The sequence below is a fragment of the Suncus etruscus genome, chromosome 18, assembly GCF_024139225.1.
Source record: "Suncus etruscus isolate mSunEtr1 chromosome 18, mSunEtr1.pri.cur, whole genome shotgun sequence".
Taxonomy (NCBI): domain Eukaryota; kingdom Metazoa; phylum Chordata; class Mammalia; order Eulipotyphla; family Soricidae; genus Suncus; species Suncus etruscus.
In genome coordinates, this window is record NC_064865.1 from 770,806 (window position 1) to 794,959 (window position 24,154).

At 54.4% G+C, this 24,154-nt stretch overlaps 1 protein-coding gene across 2 annotated transcripts in view; it reads left to right on the forward strand.

The window, feature by feature from the left end:
- The first annotated feature begins 8,989 nt into the window (after positions 1-8,989).
- FOXP4 (forkhead box P4) overlaps positions 8,990-24,154 on the forward strand; it is a 31,105-nt gene continuing 15,940 nt past the window's right edge. For both annotated transcript variants that reach the window (XM_049764910.1, XM_049764911.1), the window contains exons 1-2: positions 8,990-9,266; positions 20,370-20,468. In XM_049764910.1, the coding sequence (XP_049620867.1) occupies positions 9,018-9,266; positions 20,370-20,468 (348 nt within the window). In that variant the 5' untranslated portion in view covers positions 8,990-9,017. The remainder of the gene's footprint in view (positions 9,267-20,369; positions 20,469-24,154) is intronic.

A 24,154-nucleotide genomic window follows, 5' to 3' on the forward strand; every position in this document is an offset into this window, starting at 1 on the left:
TTGAGCATAGAGCCAGGAGTAGCCCCTGAGTGTGTGTGACCCCCCCCCAAAAAAAAAAAAAAAAGACCTCAGCTAGTGAAAGTTTAAAATTGGCCATCACAGCTAAAACAGGGCCTTTGCAGATGCTGTTTCTTCTTCTTTCAGTGCAGTTTGCTTGACTCATAACTACACAGCCTTCATTTTTTCTATTTTGTTTTTCCAAAGTATGTGTGTTTGTTTGGTTTTTCAGTCACACCCAGTAGTACTCAGTGCTCGAGGGTCACTCTTGATGGTGCTTGGGGGACTATGCAGTGCCGGGGGGGGGGGGGGGGCATCAAACCTGGGCCTTCTGCATGATGCTAAGCATGAACTCCAGCCCACCGAGCTATCTCTACAGCCTACAGCTTTTCTTTTTTCTTTTCTTTTCTTTTTTTTAATCACTCCTGGTGGTGTTCAGGGGACTGTATGAGGTCCTGGGGATGGAACTTGGGTAGGCCATGTGCAAGGCAAACACCTTACTAGCTGTACTATGGCTCAGGTCCCTTGCAGCTTTCATTTCTCGAGCCGAAGTGTCATTTGCTCCAAGAAAAGGTCCCCCCCCCATTTAACTTAGAATTCCTCTATATATTCTCCTTCATGTGTGATATAGTTAATTTTGAGCATAACTGTGTGTGTGTGTGTGTCTTCCTTTATCATCATCTTCCCTTCAAGGGAACTTCAAGTCCAGGAGAAGAGAGCAGAACCCACCACTCTGTAGGTGCTTAAACTAACGGATGAAAGAAGGGTCATAAACGGCTGGCTAGCCAGCAAATGGAGAATGACTTTGTTCCTGGTCAAAGTCCTAATAGTGACTAATGGGGGGGGGGAACCCAACAAACCCTGAGCATTGCTGGGTGTGGTCCAACACCACTACCCCCTCCATAAAAAGGAGCCAGATTTACCTAGAAAACAAAGAGCCAGGAAAGAGGACCTCTGTTATTATACCAAGTTGCCCTGAAATGACTCCTGCAGTTGGGGACTATGTTTGTAAGCCCACAGCAGGCAGGAACCACCTCTCCATTTCTAGTGGGTAAATAAATCCTTCTGCCTGCCTGGCTTACTCAGCCACTAAATTCATGTTGAAGGAATGGCCAGGGGTCACCTCATTTTGGTCACTGGAGGCACTTCACTCAAGTCGGCGAAAGCAGTCAAATCAAATTGGAACCTCGTGTGGCCTTGGACATATCTTGGTAGAAGTGAAAATTCTCCGGCCCCATGAAGTGAGCAGCTGTGGGGTTGGAACAAGCCGCCCAACTTCCGACTTGTGGAAGTTGAGTCCCCTTTCTTGGGGGCTTCCTTCCATTTGTCTTCCTACCAGCCACCCCAGTTCTCTATCTCTGTCCCTCTGTGTCTCTGTTTCCCCACCCCTCTTCACCCCAGCCCTCATGCTCAGCACTCTGGAATCTCTCCTGCTGGTGCTGGGGATCGAACCCTGTTTGGTTTTGTGTAAGGTAAATGCCCTACCCAATATACTATCATCTTTCCAGCCTGACCCCTCCCCAAGCCCCAGGTTTTTGGGTTTTTTTTTTTTTTTTTTTTTTTGCTTTTTTTCGTGGGGGCCACACCTGGTGATGCTCAGGGGTTACTCTTGGCTTGGGGGACCACATGGGATGCCTGGATAGGGAAATCGAGCCGAGGTTGGTCATAGGTCAGCCACGTACAAGGCAAATGCCCTGCCGCTGTGCCACCACTCCAGCCCAACCCCCAATTATTTTTTTATTTTTGGTTTTTGGGTCACACCCAGCATCGCTCAAGGGTTACTCCTGGTTCTGCGCTCAGAAATCACTCCTGGCAGGCTCAGGGAACCATATGGGATGCCGAGATTCAAACCGTCATCTTTCTGCATGTAAGGTAAACGCCCTGCCTTCATGTCACACCCGGCAGTGCTCAGGGGTTACTCCTGGCTGTCTGCTCAGAAATAGCTCCTGGCAGGCACGGGGGACCATAAGGGACACCGGGATTCGAACCAACCACCGTTGGTCCTGGATCAGCTGCTTGCAAGGCAAACTCCGCTGTGCTATCTCTCCGGGCCCAACTCCCAGTTATTTTTTAAGAAGCTTTTAAAAGAAATTGAAGAGATAGTATGTACAGCCTTTTCCTTGCTTCAATTCGATCCCTAGTATCCCGTAGCACTGACAGGAGACATTCCTGAGCGCAGAGCCAGGAGTAACCCCTGAGCATAGCTGGGTGTGGCCCAAACTAAACAAAAGAAAACAAAACAAGATACAACAAAACAAAAGCAGTGTTCTCAATCTTTGGTTGCAGCCTCTCCCTTCTAATCTTTCTTGGAAGGTAATGAATGGGGAAGGAGGGGGCGGAAGGAGGGTTGCACTGGGTCAACAGCAGCATTCCCCCATTATATATGGAGAAAGAGGGCCCTCTCACTTGCACCATATCACCTGGGCAAGTTGTCGAAAGAGCCTGGGGCTAGATGCCTTCAGTCCCTAGTGGCCTCAGGCTTTCTGCTATCCCCGCTGACCTGCAGACCTGCTAGGCTCCTGGACGGTTGGAAACTGAGTCTTCCCTTTGCAGCTCGATCCACTCACTGACCCTTGCTCCTTCAGACCTCCACCCCCAGTCCCCGTGCCCCCTAAAGCTCCAAGGGGCGCTCCTCACCACAAACTCGCTCCCACTGGGGGGCACCCGCCCCTCCCCTCGTCTTGGGTAAACTCCGGGCATCCATCCGTCTGTTAATTGCACTAATTAGAGATCACGGAGGTGTTAATTGGAAAACCCTGGTATTGTGCCTGTTTGGGGAAGAAAACGTCAATAAAAATTAATTGATGAGTTGGCAGGGCGGGTGGCGCAGGTTCGTGGCGCGCTGGAGAGGGGTGTCGTGGCACATGTTACAGCTCAGATTAAGTGGTTGTTAATTAGAAAGTGACGGTAATTAATACTCCCAACGGCATATGGGCCCGCAAAAAAGGCGCAAAAGGTTCCTCCACGTGTCTCCCTGAACCCCTTCTCTCTCACAAGCACCCCCCACCGCTCTTGAGTTTGACCCTAGATTGGTGCCTTACACCACTTCCAGCCAGGAAGTCAACTGGGACAGACCGGGTGTCCCTTGATGCTGCCCACCCACAACCCCCTTTTTTTTTGAACCACAAATGCTTCAGTTAGATAGGAGCCCCCAGAGGCCCTTGGACACCCCCACAGAGTTCAAGAGGCTGCTGTGGCTTGGACCCAGCCTCTTTCCTGAGGCCTTACATCGGCTTTGGAAGGTCAGGAGCTGCCAAGTTTTGTCGAAGTGGGCTTCTGAGACATGGAGGTCTTGGACCTGCCCAGGGTCAGGACCTGAGCAGCCCCTGCTCGTACCCGCGAGAGGGTTGAATGAATGAGACCCTTTAGCAAATTCTAGAAAGACCCTTTAATTGTTCTCAGTGGAGAGAGGAAGATAAAAAGCAGGGTAAGGACTGGAGAGATAGCATGGAGGTGGGGCTTTTGCCCTGCATGCAGAAGGACAGTGGTTCGAATCCTAGCATTCCATATGGTCCTCCGAGCCTGCTTGGGAGCAATTTCTGAGCGTAGAGCCAGGAGTAGCCCCTGAGCGCTGCCGGGTGTGACCTCCCCCAAAAGAGCAGGCTAGTGATTTGAGTCAGGGACAGTGACTTGCCCAAGGCCGTGTAGCCCAGCCTGGAGGCCAGATGCTTCAGTGGTCACAGCTTCTCCCACTTCCCCAGGTGCCCAGGTGGGGGAAGGGTAGGAACTAGAGAAGAGAGGGAGAAAGGAAGAACTGAGAGGGGAGGGGTCTGCTGTCCAGTACCTGAGCAGGCTGCTCCAAAGGGGGAGAACAGAGACTGCTCAGCAGCTCCCATGTACCCCAGAACACTGGCTTCAAGATCCCATGCAGTTTCGGGAAGTTCCTAATCCAAAACACTAGCTTGTGGGCCCGGAGAGATAGCACAGCGGGTGTTTGCCTTGCAAGCAGCCCTACCAGGATCAAAGGTGATTGGTTCGAATCCCGGTGTCCCATATGGTCTCCCGTACCTGCCAGGAGCTATTTCTGAGCAGACAGCCAGGAGTAACCCCTGAGCACCGCCGGGTGTGGCCCAAAAACATAAAACAAAAACAAAAACAAAACAAACACTAGCTTGTGGGGTTGGAGAGATGGGACAGCCTTAAGGAGCTAGTTGCCTTGAAGGTGGTTTGATCACCTGAGCCACCTAATGACACCCCGTCCCCCTTTTTCCACCCCTAACACAGCCAGGAGCCACCCTGAGTACAGAGCCCGGGATAACTGCATCACTGCTTGGGATAGTACCAATCACTTCACCCCCCCCCCCCACACACACACACCCCAAAACAGAAGAAACCCATTGCGATCTTCTGAGCATTGACAGCCCCAAGGACGATGAAGGCAAAGAACTCACTGGTGGTCTGTGGGTACATCCAGGCCATCCAGGCAGGGGGATCTGCATCCTGCACCCCACTCCACCCCTAGCTGGCCGGGCCCCAGGCATCCGAAGCCAGAGAAGAAGTCACCCGGGAGCACCCTGCCTTGCAGGTTTGGGTGGGTGCAAACTGGTGGGTGAAGCCTGGCAAGAGGTGAAAGGCCCGGGAAGGGGGCAGAGCGTGCAGCATGGGAATTAATGCCATTCACACACCCTGCGGAAATGACTTTTCAAATGCATATAATCTCAGGCATGCAAATGAGAGGCTTGCCTCACCCTGTTTAATATGAATGATCGGCCCTTGAATAGCTATTATTACACACCACATTGCGGCAATTATGTCTTTCACTGGGGGTTGCTCTGTACCCCCTATAAAAAAAGAGACACCTCTGTTTCCATCCCTTTTTTTCCTACTTGTTCTGCAAACTTACTATCTGATCTACACAACTTTATGGGTGTGTATAGGGTGGGGGAACCCTCTTTCTTACCCAGTTGTGCAGAATTCTGTGGTACTCATTCGTCGTCAGCTCCTGGGGCTCCAGACTCTGTGTCGTCTTCCCCCCCCCCCCCCCCCCCCAGCCAGGCCAAGGCATTTCAGATCTCAAAGACCCAAGATTAGAGCAGACCAGTGCTCACACCTCCAACAGGACTAGGACTTGGGGAGAGGGGATAAGGACAGTGGATCCCTCTTGTTGCTGAGTCTGGGGCCTCTGTGAGGAAAGGAACTCTATGGGAGGGATCTGGGTGGCTGGTATGGGGAGCGGGGCTGCCTGGGGCTCCAGTGGGTGGAGACTGGCACCCACCCCATCCATCATTTGGCAGCCACCGGCCCTCTGGCTGACATGGCCATTAAGGCCTGAGACTGGGCGCTCAATCTCTTCCAGACCGTTGCCCCCAGCCTCACCCTCTCCCCTGACCCAGCTCTCAGAACCTTCGAGGGGTGGTGAGTGGGTTGGCCCCTGTCAACACACAGTGAAATGTATAACCAGGGGGATATTGAGGGTCATCCAGGAACCCACTAGATCCACTGGGACGGAGGTCCTTAAAATGAGAGGGGCCACATGAAGAATGAACTTTCCCGGAACTCCCAAGCACCTCTCTGCTTCCCCCAGAGAGAAGATTTGGGGCAGGAGGGAGGATCAGTCTCTTCCAGCCAGCCCTGTCTCTCTTCTGCTGGACAAGACCCTCATTCACTGATGGGGTCACTGTGGAAGACAGTGTGGCTGAGGGGTTTGCCCAGGCCAAAAAATTACCAAAAAGGAGAGAATGCCAGTTGGCGTCCAGTGGCTTCACCAGATACTTTCCCAGAATCTGCCTCCCCCTGCTTTGTGGGAGCTGGCCCAAGAGTTAGGTGCTCTGAGTATTTCGCCCTTTGCTATAGGACTCAAGGGCAAGGGGCCGCTTGGAGCCCCCTCTGCCTGGAAGTTTATATGAGCTGTTTAATTTCCTCCTGGAAGCACTCTCTGAGGCTGGCATTAGACCCACAGACCCCAACTTCTCAGACTGCATGTCATTGCCACTCTGTGGGGTTGCGAACTGAATGGGGGAATTCTCAAAAACTTTGGCAGGCAGGAAAGGTTTCTGAGCATACTGACCAAAATTAATTTGAAATCAGACATGCCCTGAATCTCAGGCGTTTCTGGCAAGGCTCACCTGGGTTGCTTTCTTGGGAAAAAAGGACTCCCCGGTGAGGGGGGGGGGGACCTGAAGAAGCCCCAGTTTAGATAAGGAAACAGGTTTAGGGAGCTGAAAAACTGGTGAATACCAACCATGTCCTCTTTGAACCCAAAGGACTCTCAGGAGACCATTACTTTGGGCTAGTTGGGAATGTCCCTACACTGGGGAATAGCTCCGCAGACCAAATTTCCCTGTTTTCTTCAGAGACTGAGTCCTGAGTTCCCAGAATCTTTGGAAATTGAGGAAGGACTTGAGCCTGACGTATTCCTCTATACTTTGATCTTACCCTTTCCTCTCTACCTTGCCCATCCCAATACACCCTCTTACTGCAGATGGTTCGGACACTCATTGATGGGGGTCTTGGGCGATGGCTCAAAGGGCTGAGTGCCCCGGTCTGATTTCTCCACAGTAACTTCCAGAGCATATACACCAATACTATGAGACAGACACACACACACACCACAAACACATTGCCCAAAACAAGGCATTGGAGGGGAGGAACAAGTGGGAATGGCTTTAGAATTCTGACCTTGAGTCTTTGGATAAATCCTGATGGCAAGATGCCAATTTCCCCTCCTGTACAGTGAGATGGTTGTAACTGTCTCCATTTTGGTTTTGGACAGCATTGGTGTGTATGTACCATGATATAGGTTCCAGGTGGGCAGCAGCACTTGCCATCTGATTAAGCTTCTTTTGCCCTTGTCCCTCCAGGACCACACAGCTGGCCCTGCAGTCATGTTCCCTGTTTCTGCTCCTCCCCTAACCTAATGTACATTTTATTCTCAGAAGCCAATAATTTTTGTTTTGCTTCTTAAAACTAAAATTATTTGTATCAGGAGCTAGAGAGATAGCTGGCTCCTTAACAAGTTAAAAGTACTTGCCATGGGAGCCGGAGAGATAGCATGGAGGTAAAGCGTTTGCCTTGCATGCAGCATGTCGGTGGTTCAAATCCCGGCATCCCATATGGTCCCCCGAGCCTGCCAGGAGCGATTTCTGAGCGTAGAGCCAGGGGTAACCCTGAGCACTGCTGGGTGTGACTCAAAAAGCAAAAATTACTTGCCATGCACACGCCTGACCCGGTTTTGATTTTCCCTGTACCCCACATAGTCTCTCAATTCCTACCAGGTAAGGATCCTCCAGAGTGATTCCTGAGACAGCAAGTCAGGAGTAACCTCTGAGCACTACTGGGGATGGTCCAAAAACACAAAACAAAACAAAAAAAATCCTCTTGGAATACCATTGCTATTGAACTTAAGTTTCTGACATGCATCATTATTGATGCTCCATCACCATTAGAACCTGTGAATTCTAGGGGCCAGAGAGATAGCACAGCGGTAGGACGTTTGCCTTGTACATGGCCGATCCAGGACAGACCTAGGTTCAATTACCGGCATCCCATATGATCCACCGAGCCTGTCAGGAGCGATTTCGATCACAGAGCCAGGGATAACCCCTAAACGCTGCTGGGTGTGGCCCCAAAACCAAAAACCAAAAAAAAAAAAAAATGTGAATTCTATTCTTCACCACCCAAAGGAGCCCTTTACCCACTCGCCCTATCCCCACAGCCCCCTTCCTTCTGGACAACACCCATTTAGCATTTGCCTTTCTCCAACTGGCCTAGTTCTCAAGGTCCAGCCGCCTTCTCTGGATGGCAGGAGTTGCTTCTGGGGCTGGGATGAATGGCAGACTGTTGTGGGGTGGGCTGCCCCCTGTGTTCTGAGCTGATCCCATAATAAGATCCTTTCGGCTCACTCCCTGTTTTCACATCCCGTACCCCCAATACAGTCATTCACTGTTATTTGGGGGGGGTGCAGTGGAGGAGAGGTGGAGACAATGTCCTTTTTGGAGGGGAGGGCATAACGGAATGCTCAGGGCTTATTCCTGGTTCTGCATTCATGAATAACTCCTGGCAGACTGGGGGAAGGGGACAGGACCTGGGACCGTAAAGGATGAGAAATCAAACCCTGGTCAGTCACATGCAAGGCGAGATCTTTCTCCCATTTGTTGTCCCTGTTGCTCTGTCCTGCAGTGGTTCTGTTCTTGTTTGTTTGGGGTCCATACCTTGCTATGCTCAAGGCTTATTCATGATTCACAGATAACTCCTGGTGCATTCAGGGACCACATGGGATGCCAGTGATCTAACCCGTTGGCCATATGCAAGGCAATCACCCGACCAGATGTGCTATCACTATTCTTTTTTTGTTTTGTTTTGTTTTTGGGTCACACCCAGCAACACTCAGGGGTTGCTCCTGACTCTATGCTCAGAAATCGCTCCTGGCAGGCTCAGGGAACCATATGGGATGCCAGGATTCGAACCACCAACCTTCTGCATGCAAGGCAAACGCATTACCTCCATGCGATCTCTCCAGCCCCCCCCCCCCCCAGCTATTCTTGATCCTGTTAAGGGAATCACTCCTGGTGCTGCTGGGGACCCCAGGCAGTGCTGTGGATCTAACCTGGGTCCAGGGCACCCAAGGCAAGTGCATTAACCCCTGTGTTTTAAGACCCCCTCCCCCTCTCTGCCTGTCCCTCCACTCCCCAACACCCTAGCCTGGAGGCAGAGGCTGGTTTGGGACTGGGAGGGGCAGGGCAAAGGTATCCTCCCCGCCCCCTGTGGAGGGAGGTGTTAGAGGTCAGAGGTCTCGGGGTCAGAGGTCTCAAGGTCGCCAGGGAGGAAAAGTGGAGGAGTGGACCTTGGCAGTGGCCGCTGCCATTTGGAGCTGCTGCTAATCAACCATCTGGGCCTCTGGGGACCGGGACTAAGGGCCCCAGGAAGTTGAGGAGATGATCCCCCTTTAGGGGAGAGTGAGGGTGGGAGGTCCAGGGGTACTGGGGGGTGGAACCTGCCCTGCCTGCCCTCCCCGCCCTGCAGCCTGGAGCCTCAGCCCCTCCCCATCTCTCTCCTCCCCCTCCTGGTCCCGCTAGAGCGACATGATGGTGGAATCCGCCTCTGAGACAATCAGGTCGGCCCCGGCCGGGCAGAACGGTGTGGGCAGCCTCTCAGGGCAGGCGGATGGCGGCGGCGGCGGCAGCACCGGCAGTGGGCCCGGAGCACCGGGTGCAGCAGGGCCAGTGGCCAGTGGCGCAAGCAGAGAGGCAGCTGCAGCGGTGGCAGCTGCAGGCGCAGACAGCAACGGCGAGATGAGTCCCGCGGAGCTCTTGCACTTCCAGCAGCAACAGGTAGGAGCTGGCGCCCCTCCCTGGCCACACATCACCTGCCCAGCCCCTTCCTGCACACGTGCAGCCTCCCCCCAACATTCTTGCTGCGTCCTCCCTTCCGGCCCGAATGTTGGAGTGACCACCGGGAAGGGAACCTGGGGCCAGAGCAATAGACAAGGAAGTGGGGCTCAGATCATGCAACTCAGCACAGCCCCAGAAATCACCGGGACAGGGACCAAGAGCCACTCGGGCTGGGTGGACGTGAAGGGCAGGGAGCAGGGCACTGGTGGGCAGCCTCCTGCAACTTGGCTGAGTGTGAGGGGCTAGGGGGGCTAAATCCACTGCCCTGTTGTCACCCTGTTTGTGTTGTAAACCCTTCCCCTCCTCCACCTGGAGGAGATAAAACGAAGACTCTGGCATGAGGGGCAACGCAGCTGGGGCCAGGCCTGGAGCTGGCTGCAGGGCAAAGCTAGTTCTCTTTCTAGAGGACCCCCCTCCGCCTGCGTCCCCCTTCCCCTCACACCTCCCGTCTTGTCTTTCTCAGCCTGAAAAGTGCCCTGTTGGATTCGGGGAGTTCCAGACCTGCTCCTCCAGGAGCCCGAGGCCTGAGGGTGGGGAGCTTGGTCGGGTGATGACATAGCAGGGGCCCCAGGTCCCTGCCCCACCCGGGCAAAAGGCAGAATCACGCTTGACAAGTTCAGGAGAACCGGCCCAGCCAGCCCTGGCCTGGGGATTCTCTTCTGCTGGGCTTCGGCTGCCAGCTCTGTTCCGAGTCTCCAATCCCTGCTGGGAGCACCGGCCCCCAGGGGCTCTGCAGGGAATGCAGCAAAGCATGTCCTTCCCTCCTCTGCCTCAGACCCACATTGCCCTCATGCACTGCTCTGCTCTCTCCCAGGAGTACCCCCCCCCCCGCCAGGGCCCCTAAAGGGCTCTCTCCCACCACGCTCAGTGGGGCCAGAGGTCAGGCAGCAGCTGCCCGCTGGGTCAGAAGCCTGGCACCCTGCACTGAGCTGGCAGCCACCACTGACTCAGGAATCCAGCAGCCCCCTTGCCAGCAATGCCACAGTGGCCAAGTCATCCGGTCTCCCGAGCCCAGTGCCCTGAACATGGCCCAGGGCGAGGATCATCTGCCGATTGGGTATGAAGTCGCCGGTCCACTGACCTGAACTGTGGTCTTTAGAATTCTCTCTTCTTCCCTGTGGCGGCAGAGCTCCACGTAGGAAGGCCACCCGGTTCCCTTCCCCACGGGCTGGCATCCCCCAAACCTCCCGAACCTTCCTAGGCTTTCTGGGGAAGTGTGTGCTGATAGCTTTGGACAGAAGGTCAAAGGACAGAAATCCTCTCTTCTGGAAATAAAAACAAAACATGCCCCTCCAGAAATCTCTCCAGGCCACCCGTTTTGAATGGCCAAACATGCAACCCCTCCCACACCTCGAGGCAGGCAGCTCGGAAAATTTTCGAAATTTGTAGGGTGGGGGGTGGGCAGGGGATGGGGAAATCCCGAAAACCTTCAGGCGTTGAGAAGAGGGACAGGACATGGTCAGGATCGCTGAGGAGAGAGGCGTGGAGAAGTGCGGCTGTGCCGATTAGGTTTCTTACTCCGCATCCCACACCGATGTTTTCCATGGTCCAGTTACCACTGTTGGTTTTGGGGGCTATCCCAGAGTCCTGGAAAATCCTCTGTGTTTTTGACACATAAACCGGGGTGGAGACTTGGAGGCCAGTGGAGGGTGGTTTTAGCCATTCCCAGACCCGTGCCCAGGGCCAAGGGAAATGTGAGACTTTGAAAAAAGTTTTGTTGGCTTTAAACGGTGTCAAGAACCCTGAATCATGAAAATTAAAATGAAACTGAACTGAACTATCCTCCCTCCCGCCAATAAATGAAGAGGTGTTGTTGTTGGGGAGGGGCTTTGGGAAAGGGGGCTCATGCTTTTTGTTATCTCTACAAATAAGTGTTCCTGACTGCAGGTAGAGCAGGTGCTAGAGAAACAAGGCCTAGGATTTCCTCCTGCCACCCCCACCACCCTCGTCCTGAGGAACAGATATACTAACTATAGCCCTTGTTTTTGTTTTGTTTTGTTTTGTTTTTTTGTTTTTGGGCCACACCTGCCAGCGCTCAGGGGTTACTCCTGGCTCTGTGCTCAGAAATCGCTCCTGGCAGGCACGGGGGATCATATGGGATGCCACATGGGATTCGAACCACCATTGGTCCTGGGTCTGGCTGCTTGCAAGGCAAACGCCCTACCGCTGTGCTATCTCTCAGACCCCAAACTAGCCCTTGTTGAGTCTCACCTTCGCTGTGTCCTTTAGCATCCCTGCTCATGAGGGATCTCATCTGCCCCACTTTGTACTTTGGAGGGGAGAGGAGGAAAGAGGGCATCAAAGTGGGCGCTGACTTCCCTGAAAGGTCCTGCTTTGTTCTCCTTCTGTTCTCACAGACCGAACTCATGGTCCCCAAGGGAAGTGCACAGAGACAGCCTGGGTGGGTACATGACCATCACCCTCCAAAGGACAGACAAAAGTCACACTGACTGCTGGCTCCATGGAGGTCCCCCAGCTCTAACCCAAGGCACGATTGATCTGCTGGCTAGGTACAGACCCTTCCCTTTCTCCTGGGTCTCCCAGCCCCTCTCCCTCTATCTAGCTGTTGGTTGGGTCAACAAGCCCTGGAAGTGCAGTCTTGGCCTTTGAAAGTAATGAGTTGACAGAGGGGAGAGAGAAACAAACAGGGCGGTCGCACTCAGCAGGTGACAGGGCTTGGGGCTGACACAAACAGTGCTGCCGAGAGTGGCCAGGCCATGGAGAAACGCAAGCACCTGTTTCCATGCAACAGCAGGCCAGGAGCTTGTTTAAACAGAGGCTGGAAGCTGGGATTGGGGGCACCCTTGCCAGCCTGCCCAGGCCATGTCCTATGAGATCAGAGGGTCCTAGGCTGGCTCCCCCACGTCATAGTTACTATTCATCTCCATCCTGAGCAGCAAGGTGGGGCACTGGGGATGCTCATACCTGTCTCCACCCTCCCTTCCTAGAAGGTACCCCACCAGGTGCTAGTCATGTGGGTATATGCACAGCAGGCGGGCTGAACCCACTGCACATCCACTAGCCCCCAGCTAGTGATCCAGCTGCCGTTCAAGACTCAGTGGACCTGTTGCCTGCAGTGGGGGGGGGGGTCCCCATCCTCACACACACCCTTACTCCAGGCCCAGTTCCTTGAACCTTCCTCCCCCATAACTCAGCTATTGTCTTAGAAGTATCTGAATCCCGTTTTACCTGTAGAAACTAGGAGGAGTCTCCCAGGGACTTCACACTTTGGCCTGTGGGTTCCAGATGCTGAAGCAGGGCACATTGTTCCAGCTTGGGGGGACGTCTTGGGGACCCCTGTGGGTCCTGTTTCCAGGGGAGCTAAGCCAGGCCTGGTGGGGGCGGGGCAGGCGAGCTGCTGGCCTGGGCCTGCGTTGAAAGGAGGCCTTGGAGCTCACTCTATTGTCCTTGGGTTTTCGGGGGTGACAGGTCAGCGAGGGTCACTGGAGGGTTGCCTAGCGGCTGGGAACTCCTGCCGCAGTTGCTGTGGCAACTGAGGCCAAATCCCACCCTGTTCACATCCTGTGAGGGGATTGAAAAGGTTGGGGGGCTCCGAGCACTAATGTGCTTCCCCCCCCCCCCCGTAGAGTTGGGAGGGGTGTCAGGGAGTTGTGTGAGGGGGAGAGAAGAATGGAAGTAATTTCTGTTTTCCTCTCTGCCTGTTTGGCTCACCTCTGAACCAGCTGCGGCTGCTAAAGGGGGTAAGGTGGGAAGAGGATGTTTCCAAGGGGAACCAGCACACAGACACCCCACAGCCAGCAGTTGTGTTTGGTCTTCAGGTGGAGATGGGGGGGGCATTTCTTTTTAGCGATTTTGGGGATTCCCACCTATCCCCCCAAACACACTATTGCATCCTGACCCCAGCACTCCTCCGTAGCGTAAGCCCCTTAGCCTTCCTGCAAGGAGAGTTGGGGTTTCCGTGCCTTCCTGCCCCTGGGCACAGGGGGTCGGCGGAGCTGAAGAGAGTGATAGGAGGGCCTTCACCCCACACCCCCACTGGTGTATACCTCCTTGTTTTGTGGGTCTGCCTTTAATAGAAAACTGGCTCAATAAAATGGGAAGGAGCAGGGCTGAAGCCATGACAACAGCAACCTGGCTTGTGACCAAGCCCAGTTTGATTCCTGGCATCCCATATGGTTCCCTGAGCACCGCCAGGAGAAATTCCTGAGCACAGAGTCAGGTGTAAGCTCTGAGCATCACTGAGTATGTCCCAAAGAACAACAACAAAAAGAAAAAGAAAAAAAGAAACTGCTGGGGACTTCCCACCCCCTTTCTCCGGGCTGGTTCCACTTCCAATGCCCGGAGACTCTGGCAGCTCCTTTCCCCTCTTTATTGGGGGGCACCCAGAAAATGGGTACTTAGTAGGTCTGGGAGGCCTGACCTGACCGGCTCGGCCTTCTCTGCCAACCAGCTGTTCAAGGCTGGGGTCCAAGGATCTGACACTGCTCAGCCTGCAGTACCAGGATACTCAGGCTGTCCAAGCAGTGCTCGGGGGCCACAGGGGCCGGGACTGAACCCTAACTGCAGTCTCTTCTGGTCCATCTTAGTCCTCTTTCTCTGCCACACTTGTCCTGACTAATTAGGACTTGGAACACTGGGGAGATGGTGAGGGCATGACCGTTTCTGAGAGTGAAGGACAGAAACGGGGAGGCGGCGCAGCTGGCCACCCCTTGATGACAGATCGAGGATCTCAGGAGCCAAGTGAGTTTCTCCTCGATTCTGGGAAATCCCACCTGAGTTCTTGGGAAGGGAACTGCATACTCGACGACCAAGCCCTGCACCCGGGAGCCCTTTAAGGTGGCTTGCATTTGAGTATGGTGGCTCTGAAGGAGACCCCGGAGACCGGCTTCTGGACACAGGGAACAGAAGGACGAGGACCTGCTACTGTAACCCTTCCTCTCACACACACATCCCCAGTCTGCCACTGGCTTCTGCCCAGACTCTCAGCCTGCCTTTCCTGTCCCAGCACTCCTGGGAAGCAGGATTGGGGCACTGGGCATGGGGAGAGACAAGACCTACAGGGCTGGTGCCCCCCCCCCCACTAGCTCCTCACCCCTCTTTGGAGGCAGGCTCCAAGGGGTCCCCAAACCAAGCACGTGGGGATGGGCTTCACTCCCACCCACGTGGCCTTTCTGGAGCTTCCGTTGCTGGTTCTCATTTTAATGGCTCTAATTTGAAAAACGCACCAATGTCATTTTTACGAGGCTGGTGTAAAAAAATTTACAGCCTTTTCCAAAAAGCTTTTTTCCCCTCCTTCATCCCAAGGGAAAAAAGGTGTAGAACCGCTTTGAGGGTTTTATGGTCTGCTCTCCCCAACCCTCCTTATCCCCCATCTCCGTATAATTCATATTTACCTCTTTTTACTGGAGGACAGAGGCTGGCAGAAGGGAAAAAAGCTCAAAGTCCCCAGGTTAGCACCCTGTACCCTTTTTCCTCTCGGCTTCCCTTTCTTCGGAGGGGGTGCTGTGGGGGATAGAAGGATTTCCTACTGGATACAATCAACTAGTACTTAGTGGTCACCTACTGTTTACAGCCAAGCAGTTCAGTGTCCGAGTACTCTAAGATTCTATCACTTCCTGTTTAGGATCCCCTAGCACTTTTCCTGAGGTGGTGAGGGAGATAAGAATCTATTGTCCTCAGGAGAGAGAGTGCAACCGGTTGGGTGCTTGCTGGAGATCAATCCCAGCACTCCCTATGGGCCTTATGGTCCTGGATCCCTCACTAGGCATGAACCCTGAGAGCAGAGCCCAGAGTAATCCCTAGAGCCCTGCCAGGAATAGGGGTGAGGGTAAGGGGCATTAAAATTAGGAAATACGGGCCCGGAGAGATAGCACAGCGGTGTTTGCCTTGCAAGCAGCCGATCCAGGACAAAAGGTGGTTGGTTCGAATCCCGGTGTCCCATATGGTCCCCCGTGCCTGCCAGGAGCTATTTCTGAGCAGACAGCCAGGAGTAACCCCTGAGCACTGCCGGGTGTGACCCAAAAACTAAAAAAAAAAAAAAAAAAAAAAAATTAGGAAATACTTCGCTTTGGTGCTCTGGCGCCAGGTAATCTGGGACATCCCTTGTGGCCATGTTGCCCTCTCCTTTCCCACAGCTCAGGAGGGCAGGGCAGTGGTCTGAGGGTGGAACCAGCCTCGCCTCCCCGGGTCTGCTGCAGCTGCGGGGGAATGAGCAGAAGGCATCGCCTCGGCCTCCTCCGGACCTTCGGGCCCTGCCCTCCCAGGGCCTCTCCCGGGAGGTTGCCTCTGCCCCTCCCAGGGCCTTCCCCTCCTCTTGGCTGCCTCTCTGTTGCCGCTTGTGTCTCAGCCCATTCAAGCGCAGCCCTGTCAGGGCTCGTCCGGGACGGCCTGGGTGTCCTGCGGGTGCTCGCTCGCCAGGCTGTGGAAAAGTGAGGCGTTTTCTCCCAGAATGGCTCCGGGAGTGCTTCTCAGGGTGGGATGGGCCCGCACCCCCAAACACCCTGCCACTACTCCCCTGGATTTGATAACTAATCAATTATTCACAATATTCAAGTCCCACAGTTTTCAAACTTAGATGCCGAAATCGGTTGGTTTTTTGGTTTGTTTTTGGGTCACACCCGGGGGCGCTCCTTGCTCTGCCAGGATTTGAACCGGTGTCTGTCCTGTGTTGGCCGCAGGCAAGGCAAATGTTTTGCCGCTGTGTGTGGCTCCTGCCCCAGAAATCAGGGTTTTAACCTGGGCTGCCCTCCTCCCTCACTCTAAAATATCAAACTGGGGTTGGAGCAATAAGTAGAAAGGGCACTTGGCTAGAACGTGCCAACCTAAGTTTCATTCCCAGCATCCCAAATGGAGTGATCCTTAAGTGTAGGAGTAAGGACTAAATGAGCCAGGAGTAAGTCCTGAGCACCGCCGGGTGTGTCCGTAAATAAAGTGATCGAATTGAAGCCTGAGTTTGTTTGGATGCTTCTAGTCCCTCCTTCCTGTGCTGAAGCCCCATGTCAGGACTTGGGGGGTGGGTGAGTGGTTCAGGACTGCTTCTCTGTTTGTCCCCCTCTTTTATTTCTTTTTTGGACTGCACTGAGGAGTGCTGGGGGATTACTTCTGGCTCTGCTGGGGCTAAACCAGGGCCTCCACATGCAAAGCACAAGCTCTAGCCCTTTAAGCCACCCCCCCCCTCATGTCTACTTCTGTTACTATGACTGGGCAGGTCACTGCCCCTCCTGGACCCCATTTCCAAAGTAAACTAGAGACACAGAAACCTTTTTGCTTGTGGTCTCTAGTGGAAAAACCTGAGTTTCCTGAAGCAACAGCTACACTTCCCAGTAACTCACATCTTTGTAGATCTCTCTGTACTCATATGTATTTATTTACACACACACACACACACACACACACACACTTTTTTTATTTTGGGTCACGCCTAGCAATGCTCAAGGGTTACTCCTGACTGCACTCAGGAATTGCTCCTGGTGGTACTGAAGGGGCCGTATGGGATGCCTGGGATGGAACCCCAGTTGGATGCAAGTGACCTACCTGCTATCCTATTTCTCTAGCCCCGGATTTTTTTGAGCCACCAAAGAGTGTTTGCCAGATATATTAACCACCCCCTGAGGACACTGGCCCAGTGGGGAGGGACCATAGCTAATTTCTGTGCAATTTTGGGGGGTGGGCAGGTGCGATTTTTTTTTCTGAAAAAGGGGTGGTGGTGGTAGGCCCAGTGAATTTGGGGTCCCCCTCCCAATAAGATCATAACCCTTCATGTGAGAACTTGGCCCCCTCATTTCCTTCAGATTCCCAAGCATCGTATATGTCTGCAGGGGTGGAGGGTGGGAGCACTATGCACCTCAGTCCTCCAAGCTCAGCCTTCAAGCTGCCTTCCCCAATCCCCTCCACTCCCTGGAGAAAGGACTGGACAGCCCCTCAGTGCTCCCAGATAGAAGTGCAAGTCTCCCTGGAGATGAGACCCTCGTAGCCTCAAGTTTGTTTTCCTCTTCCTGTTGTGGCTCCTTGGCCCTCCCCTTCGATGAGCTCTGACTTCTCTGCCTTCTCCCTCCCCTCCCCTCCCCTGATGCCATCCGTTATAAGCCATTTGTTGCTAATTGAGGAGATCCTGCTAATGACTTGGGAATGGGCGCTGGGGGGGAGGAGAGCTCAGCTTCATTAGCCACACTGAGTTGGGGGTTGGGGGCAAGTCCTGCTGGTGGACCCTGGACAAGTAGTGGGGAGCTGCCTGGGAAGGTTCAGGGTCATGGCGCCAGTTCACATCCACCCAGGTGCCAGGCCCCGCATTGCACACACACTCCATCCCACCCAGGCACGGGCTGGTGTGTGCAGTGGCCCACAGAGGTGGAGCAAGCTGCCCCAGGCCTCCCTGCAGATGCAGATCAGATGCTCAGCCAGGATTTGGATATCTCATTGTGTTTAGGGGCCAGGCACGGGGGTCACCAGTGCTGCTTCCTTAAGAACTAACTGGACTGTGCCCCCAAATTCAGAGCTGGCCATTTGATTTGGCTTTTTTTGCTCAAGGAAAAGGAGACCAAATGGCCCCTGGCCCCTGTTCTGCCCTGAGCCCCTTCTCCACCCTTCCCCACTGCAAGGGCTCCTTTCTGGGAAGATACTAAGTACCTTTCCCCAGCCAAGCTGAACACAGGTGTCTCTGGCTCCCAAGAAGGGAAAAACTGCCTACCTTTCTCCTCTAGACTCTTCTCATGGTCTCCCCCACTCTTCTGCGGCCGCCACTCATACCTTACTTAGATCTGGGGGAGGGAGGCCTCTGGTTGAAGCTCCCATCACGGGCTGTTTGTAGAGTGGAGATGGTGGTGGCCATGGCACTTCACCATAGGTTTGGGGACACGTTTTGGAAACCATGAGGTGCTCCACAAACCAGCACTAAGATTCATCAGCAGGGGCTGGAGAGATAGCATGGAGGTAAAGTATTTGCCTTGCATGCAGAAGTTCGGTGGTTCAAATCCCGGCATCCCATATGGTCCCCTGAGCTTGCCAGGAGCGATTTCTGAGCATAGAGCCTGGAGGATTCCCTGAGCGCTACCGGGTGTGACCCAAAAAGCCCCTGAAAAAAAAAAATAAGATTCATCAGCAAGGGCCTGCCTCCCACATTCAGCCAAGAAGGAACTGAATGACTGTTTCCCAGGATGCCTGCCTCGAGCCAGGCTAGGGCTGGGCTTGCACACATGCTTGATGACATCTCTGCAAGCATCTCTGCAAGCATCTCTCCGTGCCCGGCATCCTCAGCCAGGGATGACATATCCTACCTGGGGTCAGCTGGCAGCATAGACAGTTCTGATCAGGAGGGGCTGTAGAAAATCACATCCATGGGGTCCTTGGATGATGACCTTCAGGAAGGCTTCCTTGGGCCAAGGTGAGGCTGGACTTTGGGGCAGGGACATCAGGGAATGAAGTGACTCCATCCTTCTTCTCTCCACACTTCTTTCCTCCTCCCTCCTCCCATTCGTTCATGGCCAGGGATTCCACACAGCTGGGGCTTCTGGGGCAGCTAGGGCACACACCTGGCTGTGCTTAGGGTTTTCTCTTGGCTCTGTGCTCCGGGATCACTCCTGGCAGAGCTCGGAGGACCGTATGGCGCGCTGAGGACTCAACCTCATAGGTCAGTTATGTGCAAGGCAAGCGCTCTGCCTACTGTACTGTTGCTCCGGCTCCAGCTCACACACATCAGTTGTGCTCAAGCACAGTTTAGGGACCAGGCACACAGGACTGAGATGGGAAGAGGCCGCAGGAGAGAAGAGTTGAGAGATTGACAGGCAGAGAGGGGGCCCAGTCCTGGCCTGGCTCTGTCCGTCTTCCTGGGATGGGTTCAGCCTCACTGATAAGAGAGGAAATGGGGTCATCCTTGAAATTCCTGCCCAAATCATGTCTAGTCAGCGTCTCTGTGACAGGAGCCCCTGGTCAGGTGACCATACCCCACTGACTTAGGGCTGGATGATTGCATACGGGGTTCAACTCACCTGAAGAACTTCCTGCATCTTCCTGGCTCCCAGGCCCACAGAACGGCCAAGCCGTCTCCTGCAGGCCCTGCATACTGTCCTGCCTGTGAGCCCCCCAGGCCATGGAGGTCAGGAAAGGCCTAATGCTTTACACGAGCCCAAAGGTTCGGCTACTTCCTGGGGCCTTCGCATCCTGCTCTAACAACTGGTGGTGCTGCTCACCTAGCCACGGATTGATCCCTGGCTCTGCCTCCCAAAGAATCTGTTCTCGTCTGCAGGTTGGGCTGATGGTCCTGCCCCACAGCCCCCATGGTAGAGGGAGGGCTGGGTGTACTGGGACCCTTAGAAGACCCTTCCGTTCACCTGGAACTTCTGGCAGCACTTTCCCTGGAGGGGCCTTCTGGCCCCCTAGCTGCTGCCCCTTCCTCTTCACTTGGAGCCCCAGCAAAGCTTTGCCAGGTCCCATGTGAATCCTGGTGACACAGGCCCCCAAATTTAGCATTTGAGGGAGTTTGAGTCACACCTGGCAGCGCTCAGGTTACTCCTGGCTCTGTGCTCAGAAATCACTCCTGGCAGGATGGGGGAGGGGGACCAGATGGGATGCTGAGAATCAAAGCCTGCTTTGTGACCCCCGCCTTTATCCTGACCCCCAGTGTGCCAGAGAGTACAGGAGTCAAGGTACTTGCACACTGCCCATCCAGATCCCATTCATTTTGGGGTGCGGGGGTTGGGTCGCACCGGCTTTGCTCAGGGGTCACTCCTGGCAGGCTCGGAGGACCATACGGGATGCCGGGATTCGAACCACTGCCCTTCTGCATACAAGGCAAATGCTGTACCTCCACGCTATCTCTCCAGCCCCTCGAGGTTCCATTCTTAACCCGCATATGGTGTCCTCCCACCCTCATCCTTGCTGAATGGCCCCTGAGCATGGAGCCAGGTGTGACCCAAAACCTAAGCCCCCAAATTCTGACACCCAGCCCAAATCGCCCAAGACCTTATTTCCTTCCCACTCCTACTCCCCCCATCACCTTCAGCCCAGCCTCTTTCCAGTCTGCGTCTGCCAGCTCTGCCAGGCCTGGGTCCTGGATGCCTCCATGTCCCTCTGGCTCCTCTCTTGCAGGCTCTCCAGGTGGCCCGGCAGTTCTTGCTACAGCAAGCCTCAGGCCTGAGCTCCTCCCCTGGGAACACGGACAGCAAGCAGGCGGCCTCTGCTGTGCAGGTGAGCAGGGCAGCTGGCTGGGGTGGGCTGGGCTGGCTGGGCACCCAGGGTGGGCAGGCTGGCTGCCACGGAGAACCAAGAACCGCTCTAGTCTGCTTTCCAGAAAGAAATGCAGCACAGGCAGCCCTGGGGTGCAGGACTTTGCACCTTCCCTCTGCTCCACCTGCTCCCCTGGCCTGCACCATAGACCCTTTGTCTCCACTTCCCCCAGGAGTGGCCAGGGCCAAAGCCAAAGCACTGTCCTCCTGTGTCCGTGCCTGTCCCTTGGCGTCTCTGCTGCCAGCCTCCTGCTCTGTCCCTGTGTCACTCGCTCTAACTGTCCCACCAGGTGCTCTGGGTTGCAAGGGTCCCAGCACTTATTTCCCCCACCCACCAACTCTCTCCCCTTGTTTCCTGTCTCTTGAGGTCTCTCAGTCTCTTGTTTTCTTCTTCTGGGCCTGCCCCCTTCCTCCCTTCCCCCAGCTTGCCAGCCCATCTGGCTGGCGGAGGGGGGGGCGGGGAGCTCTCTAGGCGTGGGGGCGGGGGGAGCCAGCCTTCTGTTTACCTTTTGTGCCACAAAGAACTTGGGAGATTTGCTGTCAGAGTCGGGTGGGTCGGGTCACCCTCCGCTGCCCCACTGCTTGGTTGGCTGGGGTTGGGGGCCAGAGACCATCCCCCCAGCATCCTCGGAATTGGGCAGAGGATTAAGTGGAGCTTTGAGAGGAAGTTTGTCTCCAGTCCCTGGGAGGAAGGGTGAGGTAGATTTGGGAGAAGTGGTCTGGGGTGGGGGTGGAGTTGGGGGAAACCAAAGGAAGGAGGGAAGTGAGGTGGAGGGCAGCTGTGGGGGCTAGGGCTTGCACGTGGCCTGGGGTCCCGGAGCCTCTGGGCCCAGCCAGTGGATTTCTAGAGAAGTTGTGCTGGGAAAGTGCTTCCTGGAGCCTTGGCTCAGCCTGGGGGGTGGGGAGGGCTTAGGGACATTTTGAAAGCCTCCACCTCAAAGAGGCAGTGGGAAGGGGCTGGTGTGGTATAAGGATGGAAAAGGAGAGAAGGCTCCTCACACAGGTGCCTCCAGCCCTCTGAATTAGGAACACTCCTGCTCACTTGGTCCCTAGGTCTGACTGGCCCTCTGGCAACTTGCTCCCCTAGCCCAGGGCTACTAAAATGTTCCCTGGGTCAGCCCTCAGGTGCTAAGGAGGAAGCTGTAGGAAATGGGTACTTCCTTTCCTCTCCCTCCACGCAGACCCCCCCCCCAATAAGGGTGGATCTTGGGGTGGTCTGAGAAGACATAAAATGATCCTTTTCTCAAGCCTTCTTCCCTGCCCCCCCACTCCTTACCCCCCAATTGCGGATCAACTTGTTCCTTCATCAAATTCTTAGTACTTCCTACACAAACAACTAACATTTACCCAGCACTTGCCAGGGGCCAGGCGCTAAATGCTTTGAGAGAATCATCCCATTTTATTCTCCTAATCCTGTGGGGAAATGTGGTTATTAGCATTTCCATTTTGCAGAGGAAGAAAAGCCGAGAGGTTAAGTAACTTGTTCAAAGACACACAGAAAGTAAAGGGAAAGCCCAGCTTTGGACCAGCCTGCGCTGTGGCAATTCCACATACTTAGCACAAGATGAACAGCCAGAGGTCCCCAGCTGGCTGCTCCAACCAGGAAGCCATTCTTGTTTCTCTTTCTTGCTCCCAGGTTCGCCACCCTCTGTCCAGGCTGTGTGCTTGAGGGTGGAGCCTGGTGTCCTGCGTTTGGAACTTGAAAGAAAGAAAGGGTTCTCTTTTCTCTTATTCCTGGATTTTTATTCTAACTTTATGATTTACCAAGTTGTTCATAATTCATCCCTTTCAAGCATTAAATATTCAAACACCAGTCCCACCACTAGTGCGACCTTCCCTCTCTGGGTGTCCCCAGTCATGGCAAATGATTCTGAAGGGACATGGACAGGCCCCTTCCCCTCACAAGACATAGCCCCACACATCAGTGTGAGGCTGGGTTCTCCACAGTCTGTACTCCCCACGCCCTCACAGACTCTGGGCTCCCAGACACTGTGACCCGGAAAGACTCCAGCTCCAGTCGGGCAGTGGGGCAGATGGGGACTGACGGGTGGGCATATTCTGCTCTGAGGGCCCTGAACTAAGCCCTCAGCCTGAGCCCTCCAAGGCCTACCCACCATTCTGGTATTTCTCAGTTTATTCCTGGCATACGGCTATTGTCTTTGGCTGCCTCTCTAGCTTGGAGTTAGTCTCAAGACTTGCTTCTCCTGTCCAGCACCTGAACCCCGGTTCTCCACATGCACCCAGGAGGGGTGCAGACTCCCCGCTGAAGCAGTGGAGTCGGGGTCCTGGTTGCAGATGTGTCCATCTGTGGCCTCCCCTCTATTATATCTCCTCTGTCCATTTCTGGGGCACTCAGCCTTCATGGCAGGGGGCTATGCATAGGGGCTGGCCTTCAGACAACCCACCATCCTGACGCATCCTGGCCTGAGTGGCCACCAGGACACCACACCAAGGGCGCTGCAATTCCCTTCTCAGAGCCACAGGCTGTGTGAGGGAGGTAATGGGATCCCAGGTTTGACTCTAATCTTTCTTGACTCCCCTCCCCACCCTGTCCCTCCCACACCCATCCACCCCGGGCCACTGTAGAAGAAAGTGACCATGTACGTAATGCAGCCGTGTGTTGACAAGGATGACACGGACCAGGGTGGCCCCCCCAAGAGGAAAAGCTCTGCAGAAGAAGCACTGTCCTGTCTAACAGGTCTCTGGCTGTGGCTCCCTCCTAGGGCTGGAAATATCTCTTGGGTCTCTATGTTGTCAGTCTTGGCTAGTTCTCTTCAGAAGATAATGAGCCAGCCAGTGACCCTTGCCACATGGTGCCTCAAGGCCCCACCCCCACTCCCAAATGTGCCCAAGGTAGGAGGGTGTTGGAATGAGTAGGAAAGAATAAGAAAGGGGCCAGAGCAATAGCAGAGCAGGTGGGGTGTTTGCCTTGGGCGGGGATGGCCAGGGTTGGGTTCTCAGCATCCCATGTGGTCCCTATCAGGATCGATTATTTTTTTGTTTATTTTGTTTTGGGGCCATACCTGGTGATGGTGCTCAAGGGTTACTCCTGCCTCTGTGATCAGAAGTCACTCTTGACAAGCTCGGGGGACATATGGAACACTGAGATCGAACCAGGGTTGCCATGTGCAAGGCAAAGGCCCTAACTGCTGTATTATGGTCTGGCTCCTAGGAGTTATTCTTAAGTGCAGAGATAGGAATTAGTCCAGTGCATAGCCAGGTGTGGCCAAAAACAAAAAGAAAGAGGTCAGAGAGACAGCACAATGGGTAAGACTCACAGAGAGCTGACCCGTGTTCCCTCCCTGGCACCACATCTGGCTCCCTGAACCCTACTGAGTGATCCCTGAGCACAGAGTCAGGAACAAGGCCTGAGAATATTACTCCCTGACTCAAAATGAAAGAATGACTCAAAAACATAAAAAAGGGGCTGGGGACTCCCTAGCCCTAGAGGCCTAGGCACAGACTTGGCATAAGACTCCGGTTCAATCCCCAGAAGACCACACCCCTCCCGCTCAGCGCTGTCAGGTGAAACCCTGGTGCCCCCCACCCTTGCACCACCAGGCCTGACTAGTTCCACACATGTCTGTTTGAACACAGACCGTCCCCATGGCCCCTCCCCTCCCCATCGCCACTGCTGGATAAAAGGGG